Source organism: Notothenia rossii (genome assembly GCF_949606895.1).
Source record: "Notothenia rossii genome assembly, chromosome: 6".
Taxonomy (NCBI): domain Eukaryota; kingdom Metazoa; phylum Chordata; class Actinopteri; order Perciformes; family Nototheniidae; genus Notothenia; species Notothenia rossii.
The window spans coordinates 60,611,182-60,632,591 of record NC_136909.1 but is presented as its reverse complement, the minus strand read 5'-3'; the positions used below and the strand labels follow the sequence as shown (position 1 = coordinate 60,632,591).

General features: G+C 42.2%; 1 protein-coding gene across 2 annotated transcripts in view; it reads right to left on the bottom strand.

Moving 5' to 3' along the window:
• Window positions 1–21,410, bottom strand: part of btaf1 (BTAF1 RNA polymerase II, B-TFIID transcription factor-associated) — a 56,116-nt gene that overhangs the window by 28,517 nt on the left and 6,189 nt on the right. Inside the window, exons 6-20 of one of the 2 annotated variants that reach the window (XM_079688591.1) lie at window positions 18,790–18,914; window positions 18,280–18,403; window positions 18,129–18,197; window positions 17,859–17,948; window positions 17,678–17,773; window positions 15,866–16,042; window positions 15,514–15,654; window positions 14,541–14,665; window positions 12,544–12,664; window positions 12,331–12,435; window positions 11,999–12,148; window positions 11,715–11,857; window positions 10,998–11,172; window positions 10,714–10,917; window positions 8,909–9,329 (exon numbers count right to left, since the gene is read on the bottom strand). In XM_079688591.1, coding sequence (XP_079544717.1) covers window positions 8,909–9,329; window positions 10,714–10,917; window positions 10,998–11,172; window positions 11,715–11,857; window positions 11,999–12,148; window positions 12,331–12,435; window positions 12,544–12,664; window positions 14,541–14,665; window positions 15,514–15,654; window positions 15,866–16,042; window positions 17,678–17,773; window positions 17,859–17,948; window positions 18,129–18,197; window positions 18,280–18,403; window positions 18,790–18,914 — 2,266 coding nt within the window. The remainder of the gene's footprint in view (window positions 1–8,908; window positions 9,330–10,713; window positions 10,918–10,997; window positions 11,173–11,714; window positions 11,858–11,998; window positions 12,149–12,330; window positions 12,436–12,543; window positions 12,665–14,540; window positions 14,666–15,513; window positions 15,655–15,865; window positions 16,043–17,677; window positions 17,774–17,858; window positions 17,949–18,128; window positions 18,198–18,279; window positions 18,404–18,789; window positions 18,915–21,410) is intronic. The other variant, XM_079688592.1, reaches the window with a different exon arrangement.

Here is a 21,410-nt window from a genome sequence, read left to right as displayed (position 1 = left end):
TGATGCCGTAAAGAAGTGAGTTGCAGTGGTCAAGGTGGGAGGAAATGAAGGCATCGATTAGTCGTTCGGCTGCGGGGCGGGTGAGAGAGGGTAGGATTTTTGCAATATTGCGGAGGTGGAAAAATGAGGTTTTGACTGCTTGGCGGATGTGAGGTTCGAGGGAGAGGGTGGGGTCAAAGATTACGCCAAGGTTGCGTGCCTGATTGGAGGGGGAAACAATGGTGCCATCGATGGTGAGTGTTATGTTAGTGACCTTGCTGAGGGTGGATTTGTAGCCGATTAGGAGGAGTTCTTTTTTGTTGCTGTTCAGTTTGAGGAGGTTATGTTGCATACCAATTGTTAACCAATAAGAAGTGGCCCATGGTAGAAGGTGATAGACAGATTGATCCAATCACCTGGCAAGTATTTTTGAAAGTGCCTGCCCTTTCCAAATGGCTTCCAATGGCGCTTTCCTAGATGGTTTGGTGAAACAAACCATCCGAGTCAGGCTAGTAATGCTCCATCACATGTTTTACATCTATTACAGGGTGAATCTTAAACTGAAGCTTGACTTTAAAGCAACCCAACAGAAGTTTCATGTAAGTTTAGTTCTAGAGACGGTACTAGTTGATGCGACCTTCCTAGCCGGAGATATGGCCGCATTTTTCAATAAACTCCTGTTGGGTCGCTTAAAAACAAATATCGCAAATCGAATCACAATATGTCAGAAAAATTGCAATTACATTTTTTCCCAAAATCGTGCAGCCCTAGCGTTCACACCGGGTTACTTTTACCCGTACTTTTCACGTTTAGTTCCGCTAGTGCCTGGAATTTTGCGTTCACACCAAAAAGGAGTACTTCCGAGAACTTTTACTCCCATTTTTAGTGCCTGCTATTGAGGTGGTACTATCCTGGGGAGAAAAAAGTACCAATTTCGATTGGCTGGGCGAATTGCAAACCACGTCCCGTAAAACTCTGAAAGGTTTTGTGAAGCCGCCATTGTATCTGCTGGCATTAGCATTATTAGCATTATCCCCGCGCACCAACGGAGAGAGAATAACTTATGGCAACACAAAAAAAAAACATGGGAGTGGTGCAGTGATGAGGAGGTGTCGGCATTCTGGCGATTTACTCGTAAGGCTTCAGTAGAAGCTGCTGGGAGTCCCAGCAGCTTCTACTGAAGCCAGTCCCCAACACCGGGGACCTCCGGCCGAGAACTTCGGGTGGCATTATACGCCGAGAAGTGGTTTGCGGCCTGCCAGTAAACCCAAAGCAGAAGAAGAAGAAGTGACGTTAGCGGTTTCATTTGCGTAATCTTCCCTCAGGGACTTATTCTGGTGTGAACGCGATCTGTACTTAGTTCCATTGGGGTACTAAGTGCTGGGCAATAAGTGCAGCAAAGTACTTGGTGTGAAAGCGGCTAATAGAGTCCTGTTGGAGTCACGAGGGAGACAAAGAGGAGGTAAAACATACTTTAAATGAGCTAAGTATCGCTGGTGTTTTTATCCACTCTTGAAAAAAACGTATATACAGGACTGTCTCAGAAAATTAGAATATTGTGATAAAGTTCTTTATTTTCTGTAATGCAATTAAAAAAACAAAAATGTCATACATTCTGGATTCATTACAAATCAACTGAAATATTGCAAGCCTTTTATTATTTTAATATTGCTGATTATGGCATACAGCTTAAGAAAACTCAAAAATCCTATCTCAATTAGAATAGTTCCTCAGACCAAGTAAAAAAAAAAAAGATTTATAACAGCAAAACACAATCAAACATTTGAAAATGTCCATTAATGCACTCAGTACTTGGTTGGGAATCCTTTTGCACGGATTACTGCATCAATGCGGCGTGGCATGGAGGCAATCAGCCTGTGGCATTGCTGAGGTGTTATGGATGCCCAGGATGCTTCAATAGCGGCCTTTAGTTCATTAGCATTGTTGGGTCTGGTGTCTCTCAGCTTCTTCTTCACAATACCCCACATATTCTCTATGGGGTTCAGGTCAGGGGAATTTGCAGGCCAATCGAGGACAGTAATGCCATGGTCAGTACACCAGTTACTGGTGGTTTTGGCACTGTGGGCAGGTGCCAGATCATGCTGGAAAATGAATTCCTCATCTCCATAGAGCTTTTCAGCAGACGGAAGCATGTAGTGCTCTAAAATCTCTTGGTACACAGCTGCATAACTCTGGGCTTGATGAAACACAGTGGACCAACACCAGCAGCTGACATGGCTCCCCAAACCATCGCTGACTGTGGGAACTTCACACTGGATTTCAAGCAACTTGGATTTTGCTCCTCTCCAGCCTTTCTCCAGACTCTGGCGCCTTGACTTCCAAATGAAATACAAAACTTGCTTTCGTCTGAAAAGAGGACTTTGGACCACTGTGCAACTGTCCAGTGCTTCTTTTCCTTAGCCCAAGTCAGACGCCTCTTCCGTTGTCTTGAGTTCAGAAGTGGCTTGACCATGGGAATACGGCTATTGTAGCCCATTTCCCGGACACGTCTGTGAACAGTGACTCTTGATACCTGGACTCCAGCTTCAGTCCACTGTCTTTGAAGCTCCCCCAAATTCTGGAAGCGACTCTTCTTCACAATGCTGTTAAGGCTGCGGTCATCTCTCTTGGTTGTGCAGCGTTTCCTGCCACATTTCCCCCTTCCAACAGACTTTTTGTGGATGTGCTTTGAAACTGCACTCTGTGAACAGCTTGCTCTTTGAGAAATTTCTTTTTGTGTCTTACTCTCCTGATGGAGGGTGTCAATGACGGTCCTCTGGACAGCAGTCAGATCAGCAGTCTTCCCCATACTTGTGATTTAGTTTACTGAACCAAGCTGAGTGTTTTTCAAGGCTCAGGAAACCCTTGCAGGTGTTTCGAGTTAATTAGACGATTCAAGTGATTCGTTGAACACCCTACCAGTATACTTTTTCATGATATTCTAATATTTAGAGATAGGATATTTGAGTTTTCTTAAGCTGTATGCCATAATCAGCAATATTAAAATAATAAAAGGCTTGCAATATTTCAGTTGATTTGTAATGAATCCAGAATGTATGACATTTTTTTTTTTTTTTTTTAATTGCATTACAGAAAATAAAGAACTTTATCACAATATTCTAATTTTCTGAGACAGTCCTGTATGGCTCAATGACGTGACGCCTATTTTTTCTGTCCAACTGAATTTTTTACCTTAAAAAAAACATTACAATTCTTAAAAAGTTAACATGTATCTCTAATGAATGAACAGGAATGGAGAATATATTCTCCATTCCTGTTCATGTGTCTTCTCGCAATTATTACTGGCCCTGTGCATCTCCTAATCGCTATAACCGGCCTGCTCTCGTCTATCCCACATGGTCCACTGAGAACCAACATCTAGTTTCAGGTGGCCTGTGGAACTGCCAGTCAGCTGTTCCTAAGGCTGACTTCATCTCTGGCTACGCTTCCCTGCAGTCTCTGGATTTCTTTGCTCTCATTGAGACCTGGATTACTCCATCCAACACATCCACCCCAGCAGCTCTCTCCACAGCATATTCCTTCACCCATACACCCGGACCCACTGGCAGAGGAGGTGGCACTGGTCTCCTGCTCTCTCCCAAATGGAGCTTTTCCCTCTTCAAACTACCTAACTTCACTCCTTCCACCTTTGAATTCCATGCCGTTACTGTAACCCACCCTATACAATTAACCATTGTCGTTCTCTACCGTCCACCAGGTGCCTTGGGGGACTTCTTGGAGGAATTAGATAATCTCCTCTCACACATCCCTGAAACTGGCCCTCCGACTGTACTTCTGAGACTTCAACCTCCAGACAGGGAAGATATCTGAACTAACATCTCTTTTAACCGCCTTAGCTTTCTCACTGTCTCCATCAACTCATAAAGCTGGCAATGTCCTAGATCTCATATTCTCAAGGAACTGCACTACTTCCAACCACTCTGTAAACCCGCTTCACACCCCGGATCACTTTTTCATATCATTCTCTCTACCCCTTTCCAAACATAAACTAATCTCTTCTAAATCTGCATCTGTCCGCCGTAACCTTCGTTCCCTCTCCCCCTCTACTCTTACCTCATCGGTGCTCTCAGATCCATTCTTCCTATTCCAAAAAAACATTTTCTATCCTCTCCACCCTCCTGGACCCCCCCCCCCCCAGTCTCAAGGTAAGAGTAAACCCTCTCCTAAAGAAACCCACTATCAACCCGTCTGATGTTATAAACTACAGGCCTGTCTCTCTCCTCCCGTTCCTGTCTAAAACACTTGAACACGCTGTCTTTAAACAACTCTCCTGTTATCTCCATCAGAACAACCTTCTTGATCCGCACCATCCTGGTATCAAGGCAGGTCACTCCACAGAAACTGCTCTCCTCGCTGTCTCTGAGGAACTGCACACTGCTAAAGCAGCATCCCTCTCCTCTGTCATCATCGTTTTGGACCCGTCTGCTGCATTCGACACGGTGAACCATCAGATACTCCTTCGCACTCTCCAAGAACTTGGAGTTTCAGGCCCTGCACTTTTCCTCCTCACCTCATACTTCGAAGACCACACCTACAGGGTAACTTGTAGAGGGGGCGGGTCCGACCCTTGTCAATTAACTACAGGGGTCCCTCAGGGCTCTGTTCTTGGTCCCCGTCCTCTTCTCTCTGTACACAAACTTGCTTGGATCGGTCATTAGCCCGCATGGTTTTTCACACCACTGCTATGCTGACGACACCCAACTCGTCGCACGCATCTCTGCTTTTCTAGCAGATATCTCTAGGTGGATGTCTGCTCACCACCTCAAGCTCAACCTTGACAAGACTGAGCTGCTTTTTCTTCCGGGAAAAGAGTGTCCCACTCTTGACTAGGGTTGCCAGAAACTGACCATGATCAAAATCGATTATTCGGCAGCCCTGGCGAATAATAATCGATTATTTGACCGACCCACCCCCCCCCCCCCCCCCCGCCCCGAAGAAAAAAAACTCAGACAAAAGGAATTCCGTTGTTTTCTTTACTGGAACATGTTTAACAGTACAAACAAAATAAACGACAAATAAACCAACATCAACATGATGTTGGTTTATTTTTTGTTATTTTCTAAAGTGCCTGCCATTGCCTTTATTTGGAGATGCGCTATGCGCAGCAATGCTGCGTCTTTCTCTGTAACCTCTTTGGCGTGCTTCGCACTCAAATGCGTACGCATTGTTGAGGTTGAGCTGTGATGGACCAACGTCTTTTCGCAGAGCTTGCATTTAACTTCCTTTGGACTTGTAAGTTCGAAGTAGTTCCACAAGGAGGAACTCTTTTTACCTGCCGCTTTGTTCATCTTTAGTCGCACGTGTGAGGGAGAGGGTGGGGGCGGGCGGGGGCGGTGTGTAGCGTTCTGCAGCAGCAGTCTGCTCTGCACGCAGGCTTCCTCCAAATTTACAGTAAAACAAACTGGTGGTGTGACCAATGGCCATTTACAATTATTAATAATATTACTATTATTAGTATATATTTGGGTTGAAACCAAGCCAGAAAAAAAAAAAAAAAAAAAATTAATAATTAAAATATATATAAATAAAATCAATTTTTAAAAATAATATTCGATTATGGAGACTGTAACTAATATTCGAATAATCTCTGGCATCCCTACTCTTGACCTAACAATCAACATCGGCCCCTCTGTGGTTTCCCCGACTCAGACTGCAAGGAATCTGTGTGCGACCCTAGATAACAAACTGTTCTTCACAGCAAACATCGCTGCTACAACCCGCTGCTGCAGATACACTCTTTACAACATCGGGAGGATACGTCCCCATCTGACCCAGAAAGCGACGCAGGTTCTGGTCCAGGCTCTCGTCATCTCACGCATAGACGACTGCAACTCCCTCCTGGCTGGTTTACCTGCATGTGCCATCCGACCTCTGCAGCTCATCCAGAATGCAGCGGCTCATCTGGTCTTCAACCTTCCTAAATTCTCCCACACCACACCGCTCCCTTCACTGGCTTCTAGTAACTGCTAGAATCCACTACATGACACTGCAGGATTTCCCACACAGGCTATACTTCGGCGGGCCGCCCAGGTATATTAACGGCCGCTCAAGTATATTTCGCGACCCATTTAGTTTTTTGTTTTTTTTCGTCCGTGACCACCACGCCAGCCGCGATAGATTAACTTGTGGACAATAGGGGTTTAACGGTATCCGTCCCGTACCGTCACGGTTCGGAACATAGTCACACGACGAATAAGCCTTTTTTTTTACGAGTGGGAAAAAAGTCTGTCATTCAGGGCAGTATCCATTACACTATTTATACTCCAAGGGGTGGTATTGCGCTTAAAAGCTGTTTGCCATCCGCCCTTAAACAACAAATGAAGAACAAGAAGAAAAAACAACAACAAAACGAACAAAATACAAGAAGAAGAAAAGTTAGTATGGCGATTTCAGATAACACACAGGAGCTAGAACCCACCTGCTTCTTTTAAATCAGCTGTGTGGGAACATTTCGGGTTTAGGGCTGCAACAAACGACTAATTTGATAATCGATTAATCTATCGATTAATGAAACGATTAATCGACTATACGGACAATTACTGTATGCCTTGCACAATTTCTCAAACGCTCTTATTTAGCCATCAACTTTTAGATTTAGCTTGAAGTTGTTTTAGGCATGTGGAAACTAACAATGAAGACAATAAAGATGAATACTTGATTCAAAAATACATATATTAAATTAACTAAACACATTTTGAACAAAATTAACATTGCTTTTTATTTAAATTAAATAAATAATATTTCACATCAAAAGAAACAACAGTGTTTTAACAAATCATATTAAATAATGTGATAACAGAACTGTAAACAGAATAGCTGAAACTTTAACAAAATAAATAACTAAAAAAATAAAATAAAAGTTACCTCTAATCATTAACCCATGTTTGTATAATTTTGTTAACGCCTGCATGCTAGCATACATAATACCTGACGTGGAAACATTACTCGTGGATGGGGGGGGCTACAGAGCTACTACAAAGACAGTCGAACCCGGTGCATTCCTCCGTCTGAATGTGGTGCACTTTTGCTAAATGTTTAGACAAATTGCTCATGTTACCGCCCTTACAAGCTAAACTCTTATTGCACTTTTGGCAACGAGCATTGTCCACATCGAGACGAGTAAAGTTTAACCACACCTCGGAGCGCGTTCTCTCCGCCATCTCCGCAGTGTGTTGCTGCATGTAGCAGGTGTGTGTGTAAACTGCCCCGCCCCCTCGCACACAGACGGGGAGAGAGATCCCGTCTGATCGAAAATACATCATAGACACATTTGTTTGTCTTTTTGCATATTAGAAACGAGTTGGCGACACTAAGACTGCGATATAATGTTTTTGTAGCAATAATACATGACATGTTTTTTCAATGGATCCAGTACCGATAAAAAGACCAATAACGTTGGAGCTTAACGGCGTGTAAAACACACGTGATGACGTCACCAACGAATCGACGACTGAATTAGTTGGCAACTAATTTGGTAATCGATTTTAATCGATTAGATGTTGCACCCCTATTCGGGTTCCCTGTGGACTACAATAACGATGGAGTGCGAGTGGTGGATCGGATGCGTTTTCTTGTTGTACAGAACCCGTACCGAACCGTGACCCCAAAACCAAGGTACGTACCAAATCGTGAATTCTGTGAACCGTTACACCCCTAGTGGACAATTATCCCTCGCTCTACGCCTCCTGTGCAGTCCCGGACTGGCCATCGGGAGGACCGGGGGGTTTCCCGATGGCCTGGCCTGTTAACACATGGTGACTGGCTGTCTACATGATGTGGCCTGCCGACATGGCCACTGTCATACAGATCATAAATCAAAGCCCTTGATTGGTCTCTGTGTGTCATTCAAGCTCGGGATAACCTCAGCTCAGGTGAGGTAAAGGACTGAGTGTTTAGATAGTTAACTTAGTCTAAGTTCTCAGTGGGTCTCAAACGGTTTGGTCACCATTTGTGTAAACACATATTTCCATTCGAGAGGGTAGTGACAGTAAAATATGCATGAATAAATAAATAAAAAAAGTATAGGTGAAAAAAAGTTAAGATACACTTTTACAACTTGTTGAGAGCTAAAACTTTGCTGCTGCCTCAAAGAGGAGGGAGACAGGAGAGGCTGATTCAGGAGCACAGACACACTCACAACTGTAAATGAACCAAAACTAAATAAATAAGTTTCAGTGTTTTTTTCATATTGGAAATGGGATGTTATTGGTTACGGCCATGATTATTGAAATGTATACAGTTCTGTTTCATATATCTAGTCTCTTTATTTTCCCCTCAAAGTGCACCAGATTGATGCATTTAACAAATCTTACCGGGGCAGTATGCCCCCAGACCCCCCTAGAGGATTTGAGGTCCACCCCCACTTAAAATCACATTGATAGGATCCTAAATACATTTACAATTTTTTTACAAAATAGTAACCCATGTCCATATGTTTATTTGTGGCTAGTAGATTTAAACTATAGGGCTATCACTATGGGCCCTGCCTGTGCCTGTTCGCTCTGCCATCGAGTGAAGAGTCGGCTAACAAGCGACCAACAGAAAGGTTAATGTTAATGTTGTTGCACCCCTAAGATCGATTTTGTAGTCTTATTGCATATTAGAAAGGGAGTTGGCAAAACTAAAACTGCAATATAATGTTTATGTAGCAATAATACAGTACCGATAAAAAGACCGATAACGTCTGAGCTTAATGGTACCATGGTCTTTAATAATTCATTCCCGGGGTCCGTTTAATACTGGGGCTCGGTACCAATCCCTAAACACTACAGGAAAGGGAGAACCCCAACTAGCATAATAGGGCTACTTCGGTACAGCCTTGTTCCAATGTCATTTAAAACCATATTTTGAAATCCAGCTGGTTGAGGGCACATTATAGTAAAATCTCCTAAACTTTGACATTTCTTACCTTTGGCGTTTTCCTGGGTTGGGGGGACGGGGCAGGCAGACGAGGGTGTGACGGCGGAGTCCACGCAGGCCGAGGCACAGAGGTTCTTGAGGATCTTGAGGTTGGGGCAAGGCGAGCGTCCGGCACACTGCTGCAGCAGCTTGGCTATATAGGAAGCAGCGCATCCCTGGATCAGGGTGTTCTCCTCCCGCTTGATGGTCTCCATCAGAGGCCTGACCAGCGGGTTGAGTTTCTCTGGAAGCACCTGCAGGTTGATCACTGCGCAGGCTGTGAACATGTGGACACGCAGATGCAGCTGCTGCCACTCCAAGTTGGTCTCATTCATTGTTGACTGAGCCTGCTGACGTTTACCATCCAGAGCCTGATACTGACTGGACCTGACATTCAGACACACTGTCGACTCGGTAAAGATGGTGGTTACCTAGGAAACAGTTAAGACCATAATCTCATGTTTTGTACCAGAATACGAAATGTACATTCTTGCAGTAAAGTGGGGCATTTAATATGGGGGGGGGCCATTGAAGATAACTTTCAAAGCCACTCTCCAGTCAATGAACTTGAGCTTTTGGCACATTCTAATAGTCACCACTGCTCAGCCAAAGTAATGGTGCTTGGGGAAAACATTAAAAACAATAAAAATTCCAATTCAATTTATTCTACAAACATAAACACTAAAAAACTGGCCCGTTTGAAGATTCTTCAGAAAACTGATGCATTTGAAGATTGAAGTTGCACCCCACATAGAACATAACCTTTGTGGACTCACACCCGCTTAAAAATCATGTATAGTTTGTTTCAGGCCTGATATTCCTCTCATTTTTAAAAAAGATTTTATAAAATAATTGTTACTGAGCATCTTTACCATAATAATAAATAAAATAAAAAGTTTCTGACTTATCCAATCAATTTGAGTTTTCGTATGTGGGTCCATGGTAAAGTATTAAACTGTAGGGAAATAATGATATGCAATATCTACTTACAATTGAATAATTGAATAACCAGTCACTATTTCACTACTACTATATGTACACTTATTTTAATAATGATGGTACATATTTGATTCTTTATTTAAAAAAGGTCCCATGTCATGCTTTTCCGGCTATTACCCGTCCCCTTGTGTGTTATGAAGGTTTTTCTGCATGTTAACGGTCTGCAGAGTCACAAACCCTCAAAGTACACCCTGTAGCGAGTAAAACTCTAACACAGAGAAGACCTGTCTATGCTGCCCCAGAACGCCTCTTGGAGATTTATCTTTTTCCAATGTTTGCTTCCTGGGTACAGTTACGTAACAATACCCAAATGGACCAATCCGTGGAGCCGTTACGTTAAGTCTGCGGATTGGTCCAAATGGACCAATCCGCAGACTTCCTCACACACACACAATCTTTTCTCAGCTGCAGCTCCGCCGATTTCCCCTCCCCGAGACGGTGGGACGCGGCGAGGCTGTGAGTCGTTGTGTGAGCGCACACACACAAACTCCCAGCCAGGCTGCAGGTGTGTTTGTTTGGGCTGGGTTTCTCCGTGTCTCGCAGACGGCCACTGGGCTCATAGGGAGGGGGGGGCAGGAGCTCCAACAAGGCGTGTAGGCCAGACAGTGAATAAACATACTATACAGAGATGTTGTATGAGAAAACAATGTGAGTTTGGAAAATTGCACAGTATAAATCTATTTTAGTAGACCTCAACAATGGAATTACGATCAGTAGAAATGGCCATGACATGGGACCTTTAATACTCTAAATACATGTCCCCACTGTGGGATAAATAAATGATTCAGATTTCCTGACATGTGTGGCTTCACTTACCAGTTCATTAGCTTGATCGATAGTGAACACGCTGCAGTTGAGGCGATCCTGCAGGTCTATATTTGCGTCAGCCAGCAGAGCAATGAGCTGCTTGCATTCATTCTGCATGCGTGTGAAGGGGATGGCGATCTCATCGTAGTACAGATGCTCTGACAGAATGGCCAGAAGGCGAGGCTGCACGATGGATGACACCACCTGACAGTCCTGGAAGAGAGACTTCCGTTAGGCTCATACTAAATCCCCAAAACCTTTAATCCACAATAAATAAACTAAGAGCTTTTCACCTTCTGCAGTGCAGCCCACTCACACAGCACCAGAGACACAGCTATGCGCTGCAGGGCAGACTTAGAGTTGAGGTGGAAGAGCAACAGCTGGCCTAAAGACTCGGCTGGTCGGATCTCCTGAGACGCAGCGTTGACCTGAGGGTCACAGATACACCTACACAGAGCCCCCAGCAGCCTGGATTACAGAGACACAAAGAGAGCAGGCAAACTGTCAGAACTGTTCAAAACCATATCAGGAAATGTCAGTTTAGTGAGCGAAAGTCAAAAGTTAACTTCAAGATCAGGGGCCTCATTTATAAAACTGAATAATTTATGAAAATACATTTTATAACATACAAGCACGGCAGCCTGTAATAATGAGAACATATTCGAGGGGTTGTTTGCAATAACATTCTTATTTATTTATTCCTCTATTTTATGTTTTTTTGTGCACTCAGGAGAAATAAACAGGCATTTGTTTATTCATTCTAAGATTGTTTCCCCCCTTCAATCTACAACCAATGATGTCGCAGTTTCTAATTTCTCCCGTTTTTGTGTGTACGCATGGATCAAAGTGTCCGTGGAGGACTGCACATTTTCTTGTCAAGTTCTCTTTTTTATAAAATTGGAAACATTGCTTAGAAATTGGTGCTCTCCATCTTCAGAGTGTACGCCACGTTTCTAAATGAGGCCCCATGACATTTTTTCCTATCTTGTGATGCAAATATCAAAACCTACCTGGCAGCCATGAGGCGGGATCGAACCACCACGTAGTCCCTCGTCACAGACTCCTCCGTCACCGTTTCCGCTCCAGCTATATACTCCTGCAGCGTCTCCTTCACCTGAATGGTACACTGACGTCCCTTTGCGCCAGCCTTATCCTGTTGCATCAAAACAGAATTGATTATTACACATATCAGCTTACACATGTTTTAGTATTATAATACTGCATACACAATAAATACAGAAGTAGACCAAGAAACTATTTTTTTTTTTATTTAGCCATGATTAAAGCGTACAACCTTAGAGCGGGCCTTCACTTCCAGCAGCATGTTGACGTCTATGGGAATTTGTGAAGCCTGCATCATGAGACAGAGCCAGGCGCCCATCCAGGGACAGCTGGCTGCCACCACGAACTGATGCGGGGCCTGAGACAGCAGCTCCATCCACACCTGCACACAGACATCACACAAATTAAGGCTTAATCCATACAAAAGCAGAAAAAGGACTTCCGGAAACAAGAAGAAAAAAAGTGAGACTTGTCCAAGTGTAGAGAAAAAATATCCCTTACGATGGGAATTTGATAGATTAATGCAATGTTTCCAAAAATCAAACTTAGTGTGATGCAACAAACCTTTTGAATGAGCTCCAGGATTTCCTCATTGCTCTCCAGTATGCAGGACTGGAACATGTGCCGCAGCATATCTTGTAGGATAGGATTGATCCACATCGCACAGCTCTGAAGAACGTAAAGCAAAACATGCTTTGTACCAAACATTGCCCTTTATGTATTTCTGATTGACAAGTACTTTGTCAAACTAATATCTAACTGCTCTGTCATATTTACCTCGTCAGCTTTTGACAGCAGCGTGAAAAGGGTTTCCAGCGCCGCCCGTCTGACTGATGATATGGTGTGTCTCAAGAAGGGCCAAACCCGGGGGACAAGGATTGTTAGTGACTGCTGCATGCTGGGAGTGGATGAGAAAGTGTGTCAATATAAATACAAGATCAGCCTTTTAGAGTATAAAAAAACCCAGCTAAAAAAAAAACAAAACAAGGTATGCATTGTTAAAAAGAAAAAGGAAAATGGAATAAAATAGTAAATAATGCCGCCACAAGGAGTCTTAACAATAACAAAATACTTCAAATGTGGTGGCCTCGTCAGTGTTGGTTCATGGTAGTCCATCACTGCCCTTGCTGTAATCGCAGTCAGTTGGGATTCCTCTATCGTTTGAGGTTTTTAACCAAGAGCCAAACCATCTACTTAGGTCTCCTCTACTCCAAACCCAATGGAAGCAGTGACTAATGATGAACACTACATGAACAGGGTTCCTGCAGGTTTCGCCAACTCAAATTTAAGACCTTTTAAGACCTTTTTAAGACCACTTTGAATAGAATTTAAGACCTATTTCACAGCAAGAAAGTATGAAGGAAAATTGCTATGAAAGAAGAAATGCGTCCCATAATTACTTACAAAGTAAATGTATTCATGTTCAACATAAGAATAATGACTGAACATAACAGCATAACAGTACACAACTGTGTGTGTGTGTGTGTGTGTGTGTGGGTCGTGCAATTTATCGTATTTTAATCGCAATTACGAAAACATCAAAAAAACGATTTAGCTTTGCTAGGTCGTGACAGTGCACTGGAACATATTTGATCTGATTAATTTTAGTCTAATTTGTTTTTATTTATATATGTTTAGTAGTGGAAGTGCGCTCCAAAATATTTGTTGATCTTTTTATTGGTATTTATTTGGATATTATTTATTTAAATACATCATTTATTTAATTTATTTTTGTATTGGTTTTTCAGTTGAAGTATACGTTCAGGGTAATCAACAGTTAAAAATATACTGTTCAAATTATTATTTGTTTTAAAGTTCAATAAATGGATGTTTTCAAAGTCAATTAATAATCAAATGTAATAATCGTGATATCAATTATTGACCAAAATAATCGTGTGTGTGTGTGTGTGTGTGTGTGTGTGTGTGTGTGTGTGTGTGTGTGTGTGTGTGTGTGTGTGTGTGTGTGTGTGTGTGAGAGAGTGAGAGACAAGAGCTATATTCAGAGCTGTTGTATGATGGTGTTTAGCTACGGTATTTAGCGTCTACAGCACCTCCGCGTTTAGGGTTGACGTCGCCCGGAGGTCCCCCGGTGTTGTTGCGGGAGCTGCTGCACTAGCTAACGCTGCACTAGCTAACGCTGCACTAGCTAATGCTACATTAGCAACACAAACGCACATTTATTTTTGTAAGAGGTGCAGCGGGCTTCAAACACATTCCCTCCACTGGTTTCAACCAAGTACTACATTTGATTTTTTCCAACCAAAGACGATTGAACTTACACTTCCCCAAATGTATTTGTAAGTAGATTTGAAGATACATGAGTTTGTCACTGCCGCTAGCTGAAGCTTGGTTGCTAGGTTACTAGCTGGGTGTTCTCCAATAAGGGGCCGGGGGAAAGAAAGTTAGTGATTACTGGTTCCATGTTGATTTATTTCAAAACAAATTGTTGGGGGGAACTGAAAGGCTCTTACCGTACTGGTTACTTTGCAGCCCGGACATTTCCCCCAGAACACATTTAGACGCTATCGCAACACAGAAGTACCTTTCAAATCAAATTTAAGACCTTCTAAATCATATTTAAGACCTTTCTTATTTTTTTGGTCATATTTAAGACCTTTTTAAGGCCTTACATTCAGATTATCAAATTTAAGACTTTTTAAGAGCCCGCGGGAACCTTGATGAAGCAGTTTTAAAGTTAAGAACTGTTTTTCCGATGCTTTTCAGCTGCTGTCAAGTCGGTAGCCTTTTTTTTTGTGAGCGTCCGTGAGACTGACCTGCACTGGCGGACCCTCGGATAGGTGAGGAGCAAGGACAGCAACGTCATGATGCTGTTTGTGGACGAAGTGAGGTCATCCAAGTCCAAAAGAGCATCCCATAGTGTGTTCACAATGAAGGGCACCTGAGAGAGACACAATTAACTAGGACCTGCAAAATGAGGATTAATGCGTAAAATGGTACAGATGAAAGACAAGCTGAAACGTGAGGAAGATAGTTAAAAAAAAAAAATCTGTACTATTGAGTGGTGCAGCGATCAAGTTTTTTGATACTTACACGTTTAGTTCAGCAAGAAAATCTCTACATATTTACGATTGTGTATGCAATCGCCAGAAGTAAAAAGCTACAGTTAGACTGTTAACAACATTTACAAGCAAGGTGTTTACTGACATATTTTGTCTCATAGAAACAAACGTGACAATCTATTAAGCTTTCGTAACTACAGACCTTATTTCAGGCATCCAACCGAAAGCTCTTTCCAAAAACCTTTGACGTCGAGGTGAAGGAACCAGAAGTGGTAAAATGCTAATTTCCGGGTTTCAGGACTCATTTCTGTGAAACTGTATTGCATCCATACTTGCCAACCCTCCTGATTTTCGCGGGAGACTCCCGATTTCATTGCCCTCTCCCGGGGTCATATTTCTCCCGATTTCTGACCAAATCAGATTTACTCACGACTGTTTCCACTCTGACTTTAATACAGCTACACCATTGAGAGGGTGAGGCAGATAGTCACAAAAAAAAGAACAATAATCGACAACTCGACCCTCTGCTCACTCCTTTCCTGTAAAATACAGGTCCAGCCCACACATATGCTCCATCAAGACAGTGCACTTACAACTACAATAAGCATGTTAACGTTAATCTAATACTGCGACCCACTAGCACCCCCCCCCCCCCCCCCCCGCGGTGGTCTTGAAATGCTCCCGATTTCTGAGGTCTCAAGGTTGGCAAGTATGATTGCATCCCCACCTCATTAGGCAGCTGCTGTACCAAGCCTTCCACCACAGGGATGAGGGCGGAGGCGGCCACGGCCCTGACGTCATCATCCAGGTCCTGCAGGCCTTCAGTGATGGCAGCGAGCACCCGGGGCAGCAAAACGGAGATCAGGTCCTGAGAAAACAGGGTGAGAAGAAATGATCGTTACACTGACATTTCTAAACATATCCAATAAAATAAAATAAAAGGTTTCCATCCATACATACAGTATATGCCTCATACCCCACATCTACATTGATGACCATATGGCACTCCTATCAAAAACATTGTAGAACCCTGCTATGCCTATATATGATAAATACACACAGAACGGGTGGGGTGGTACCTTTCGGACAGCCAGGGCGTACTTGATCCCGAGCAGGCCTCCATGACGGACCTCCCACTGGTCTTCTTTTAACAGCTTCAGCAGCACGTCCACTATCATGGAAACACCCGTTTCACTCATGTGCCGGAGGGCCACACCGAGGGCCTGGGCACACGTCTCCCGGACAGGAGCCACCACCTGGAGGGAGACATAGAGGTTGGTTTTTTTTTAACTGCGTTTTTTTTAACTGCATTGAGCTTGTTAATATATTTGGATGGTGGGGGTATAGTACGATGCCTATTCGATAACATATTTGTTACACTGATATGCCTACGTAAAAGTGTCATGTTTAGGTTCAATAGAGAGTTTTATTTCAATAAAGTGTGTTATACCCTCAACATACAATATTTTCACAGCAGTGTTTCCCCTACCATTGTCTTGGAGGGGCGCTGCGCCCCGCCAACGGAGCCCCGCCAACGGAGCCCCGCCAACGGAGCCCCGCCAACGGAGCCCCGCACCCCCCCTGAAATTCAAGGTGTTTAAAAAAATAAATAATTATAATCTTTTTATTTATTTATTTGGAACCAAATTGCAACACATCTATATCTACTGTCACTTTTCACATTGTACATGTGCCCTTTTATTAAATAAACTAAACGCTTTCATTTTAAGTTGTGCGTTTATTGTTTTTGACCCTAAGAAACACTTATGCACTAATCAATAACAATCCACAGCTCCTCTCTCTGCTCCAGAGGATTTATGAAAAATATAGATCCCAATGACACCACCACCCCCCCGCTCAGGCAGCACCCCCTCAAAGTAGTAAACCTAGGGGGAACACTGCACAGTATAACATTACATTTTACAACATTAACAAAATAACCATTTTGTCATTTGAAAATAAATTGTTTTTGTCTGAATAATAAGTCGAACTTTAGAATTATTAATGAGATAAAATTGTAGGCAGTAACAATGTATTTTTAAATCATAATTTGTGCATTGATATTTCATATTTATTAATTTTTGTATTATTGACAGCCTGACCTTATGAAGGAATGTAGATTACTATTTGTTCTTATCTTAAATGTAGATCTTACACGCCCTTAAAGTAATGCCTAAATAAATAAGAACCTGCCAAACAACAACAAGAGGACTATTTTATCGATTGATCAAAGTGGAGGTTGGCTTGACTGCAGTGGGTATTTTTTGGGCCAGAGAGTGTCTTTATTTATAGATGCAGTTAAAAAGGGGGATATGGGCTATCCGGCAGCTTCACAACACGTTTTATCTCACTCTGGTACTTCGCAGATTTACTCACGACTGTTTCCACTCTGACTTTAATACAGCTACCCCATTGAGAGGGTGAGGCAGATAGTCACAAAAAAAAGAACAATAATCGACAACTCGACCCTCTGCTCACTCCTTTCCTGTAAAATACAGGTCCAGCCCACACATATGCTCCATCAAGACAGTGCACTTACAACTACAATAAGCATGTTAACGTTAATCTAATACTGCGACCCACTAGCACCCCCCCCCCCCCCCCCCCGCGGTGGTCTTGAAATGCTCCCGATTTCTGAGGTCTCAAGGTTGGCAAGTATGATTGTACGTTTTTCCTCCAGGCTCTCTTTCCCCGTTTCTATCCAAATAAAATCTGTCACACACTCACCCAGAGTGGTCTACATTTGTGGAGAGCGCAACACCCCAAACCAAATCTCATGCCAGCAACTTAATAAGATTACGTGACAATTCGTAATTAAAGTTGAGGATATATTCAAGCACATGCAGTTATAACAAGCCTAAATACATCTAGTAAAAATCGATATTACCCACCTCATCAGATACAAAATCTCCAAAGCGGTCCAGAGCAAAGACGCAGAGCAGCCGGATGACCAGGTCCTCTATCCACTCCTGATGCTGCCGCAACATCTGGATCAGAACAGCAGACAGTTAGTGCCATGTTTCATTGTCACAGTATTATTTTAAAAAACCTGAAGAGAAGAGTAAGACATACCTGCTCTGCAGTGCTTCCCACCAGCTTCCCCCCACCAGCACCTTGGGACTTGAGGATTTCTCTAAGACCTGTGCCAGCACCATGGCGGATCTGTAAACAAAACAATTTACATTCATTCTGCACTGGTCACAGAAAAAGGAGCAAGTTTTAGTTTTGTTGGTAACCTCTTGTTAACATCTGAGTCGTAGATTGAGCGTTCTAGTCAAGCCTCCTTCTCATGTTTTTATATGCACAATCAGCTCAAATTTATTTGAAGTGCTTTGTTTTTACCTCCCATGAAGGATTGAAGAGGTCGTTGCAGAGCTCCTCACAGAAGCTCTCCAGAGGCCACTCCTGTATCTTAAGACAAAACAATAAGGCATCTCTGACATCATCAGGACTTCACATCAATGAGTTAATGTATTGCTTTTTATTTCCTTACCTCCTCTAAAAGACCCGAGTTATCTGAAACGTTGTCGATTTTGTCTTCTGTTGCCGGTTGGTCAATAACTACATTGGTGGTTTTCCGGCGTTTCTCATCGGGTTCGCCCTCAAAACTGTCGTTACTAAAAGAGTTGGGAGATAAAAGTCAAACATGTTATTATAATCAATCAAACTTTACATATAACATTATGCTGCTGCAAAACAGTTGCATGTTTCAACCCGTTCTCATTTGATCCTATTAGATATTTCTGGAGAAGGTTCCTAATTTGTAAATGAATTATTTAACAATGGCCAAAAAGTATTTTAAGTTACAGTAACCTCAACCGTTACATTTGAATCCTTTCATTCGCTAGTGCAAAAAGATACATTTAAACATTAAATTAGAAGATATTACTTCAGATTTTGAAAACCATGACATTTTTATAGAACCAATCGGGAGAATAATCCACAGATCAATTGCTAATGTAAATAAAGAGAGCTAGCAGTTAGCAGGTGTTGGTGATCTCACCTCTTTTCACTGGGATCCATGTCTCTAGATCTGTGTTTGGCCACGAGCTTGGCCATCCTCTTAGCCTTATTTTTCTGGCGATTGCTCATGCCTGGCCTAAACTCTGAGTCAATCAAGTCAGCAGCCTGAATGAATTAAAAACACTAGTTGATTATTCATTTCAAGATTTAAACACACATCTTAAGGTGCAAAACGATGAACATAAAGACTACTGCAAAAATCATTTCATATTTATTTACAGGCTCAAAGCACCACACGTCTTTTAATTGCTGCATCACTTTGATAAATCTACCCTCCCACGCTCAAACAGCATCAGTTTGCAGAGGCTCACTATATTCTCATTCCCAAATCATTTTGATTATTTTTCATGGTGTAAGGATTTCTGCTGTATGAAGCACCATACTCTGCACAACTGCACCTACCACATGCATCACAGACAATTAGATTAGAGTGGGAGGCAGGGGAGGGGAGGTTCCATGAATAATAGTGAATCTATTAAATCACCAAAAGCAGATCAATGAATAGCTTTAATGTGTCATGTGGTTTGGTTTCTGTTAAGAGATAAAGCACTTTTGGGGAATTATACCGTTTTTTTCCCACTTTCTCGGAGTCAGACATTAATAAATAAAAATGTATCTAATGTAGTCTAAAGTTAATTTCAAACAGGATTATACTCTAAATAGGCATCTATTCATCTAAGGATTCAAACCACATAGTTGCAATCCCATAAGAATCCAGAATTTCATAAACAACAAACCAAAGGGAGGTGAGAAGTTGTCCTAGTGTTGTCTAATTAATCTGTGTGTGTATGTATATATATATATATATATATATATATCAAAACAAAGTAACACCCATGGGAAACAATAATACGTACAAATAATGTTCTTATATGTAGCAAATAAAAAATACATAATATTCATTATTTAAAAGGAAAACTGCAAATGTATAATCTTCAGAAAGATGATATCGAACAATTAGCCGCCATGGAGTCAGTTATTCTTCAGGTAGCTCTCGTCTCGAGAAGGTTGGTGACCCCTGTATTATACCAATAGGCAGCATTTTATCCAGCACTTATTTTATTTGATCTAATTCTATATAACATGCAGTGTTTCCCCTATATACAAATAGTGGCGGCGCAGCGCCGCTGCTGAAATATGCGCGCCGCTGCTAGGGGGCGCCAGCCAGGTACCAAAAAAAAAAAAAAAGGATTCTTTTTTTAAAAACTTTTTTATTAAAATAATAATAAGTGGCAACCCTTTTTCATTTTTGATTGTTTGTTATTTGAATTTGTAGTATTTGTGTTACTGTATGTTCAATAAAGGTGTATTTTTGCTAAATCTTGAGACATTGCCACTCTATGTACTAGGCAGGGCCGATTTTTGGCATTGGGCGCCAGATCTGTGGAGGCTGGAGAGCTGGTAGCTCTGGGAGGGGAAAAAACGTTTTGACCGTTGGCGCTCATCCTAATTTTCAGCCTTGATGTAACAACATTCATAATTAAGTAAATGTAAAACCCTTTTCACCGCGGTTACACTTTTCATTTGCCCTGTACGATGGGCGCTGTAAGTGATGAAAGTGGGGGATGTTGGCTTATCAGGCGCCCGCAGCTCACAGCCAAAGTGCGAGCGTGGGAGCGAGAGAGCGAGCGAAGGAGAGAGAGAGGGCGCACCGGTACCGGCGCTGTTATTATTAGAATCTGGTGCTAGCTGCGCTAACGGATATAAGAAGTAGATGTTTCTACAACCAGGGCGGAGGAGAGCTCTCCTGTCAGACTGAGAGGCTCAGTAAGGTAAAGGACTCTGAGTATTTAGATAGTTAATTTTAGTCCAAATTATCTCAGTGGGTCTCAAACGTTTTGAACCCAAATTGTGTAAACACATATTTCCAAGGCACTCCTTTATACTTATTAGGATAAATAAAAACAGGTTTGAAATAATTTCAATGTATACGACAGTAAACCAAAAATATCGTTTGAAGTTGGATAAAAATATGCATAAATAAATGTTAACTTGGTAAAATAAGATATGAATGAACAACAAAACTAAAATAAGTTACAAGTATTTGTTATTGGCTATGGTAGGTTATTGGTTATGTTCACATACTTATTTGATTATTAAAATGTAAACCAATCTTTTTCATATGGGTGTTTAGAGTTGTACCCCCTAGATCAGGTCTCTAGTAATTGTGTGCTCAAAGTGCACCAGATTGAAGCATTTTACTTTAAAATGTTCAAAAAAATCTTCTCGGGGGGGGCATACCCCCGGACCCCCCTAGAGGATGAGACGTCCACTCCCCAATTCAAACATGTTCATACAATATTGAATACATTTGAAATCATTTTGACGTATATTACTCTATGTCATTACTCTAGAACTAGAACCAGCCCTGGTACTAGGCCTCAAGAGCCTTTCTTGTGCTGGCAGACCCATAGAAACAAATTGGTGGGGCGCACTTCGCACGTGCACACATTAAAAAATTCCACGTGCTCCGCACTCACACTATGCTGGACCCACGTGCCTTAGCACCGCTGCTATGACTCCATCCTAGGGGAAACACTGACATGTATAAAGTTTACCCATTTCTTCTCTATTACATTTCTATTTTTGCATGTTGCATTG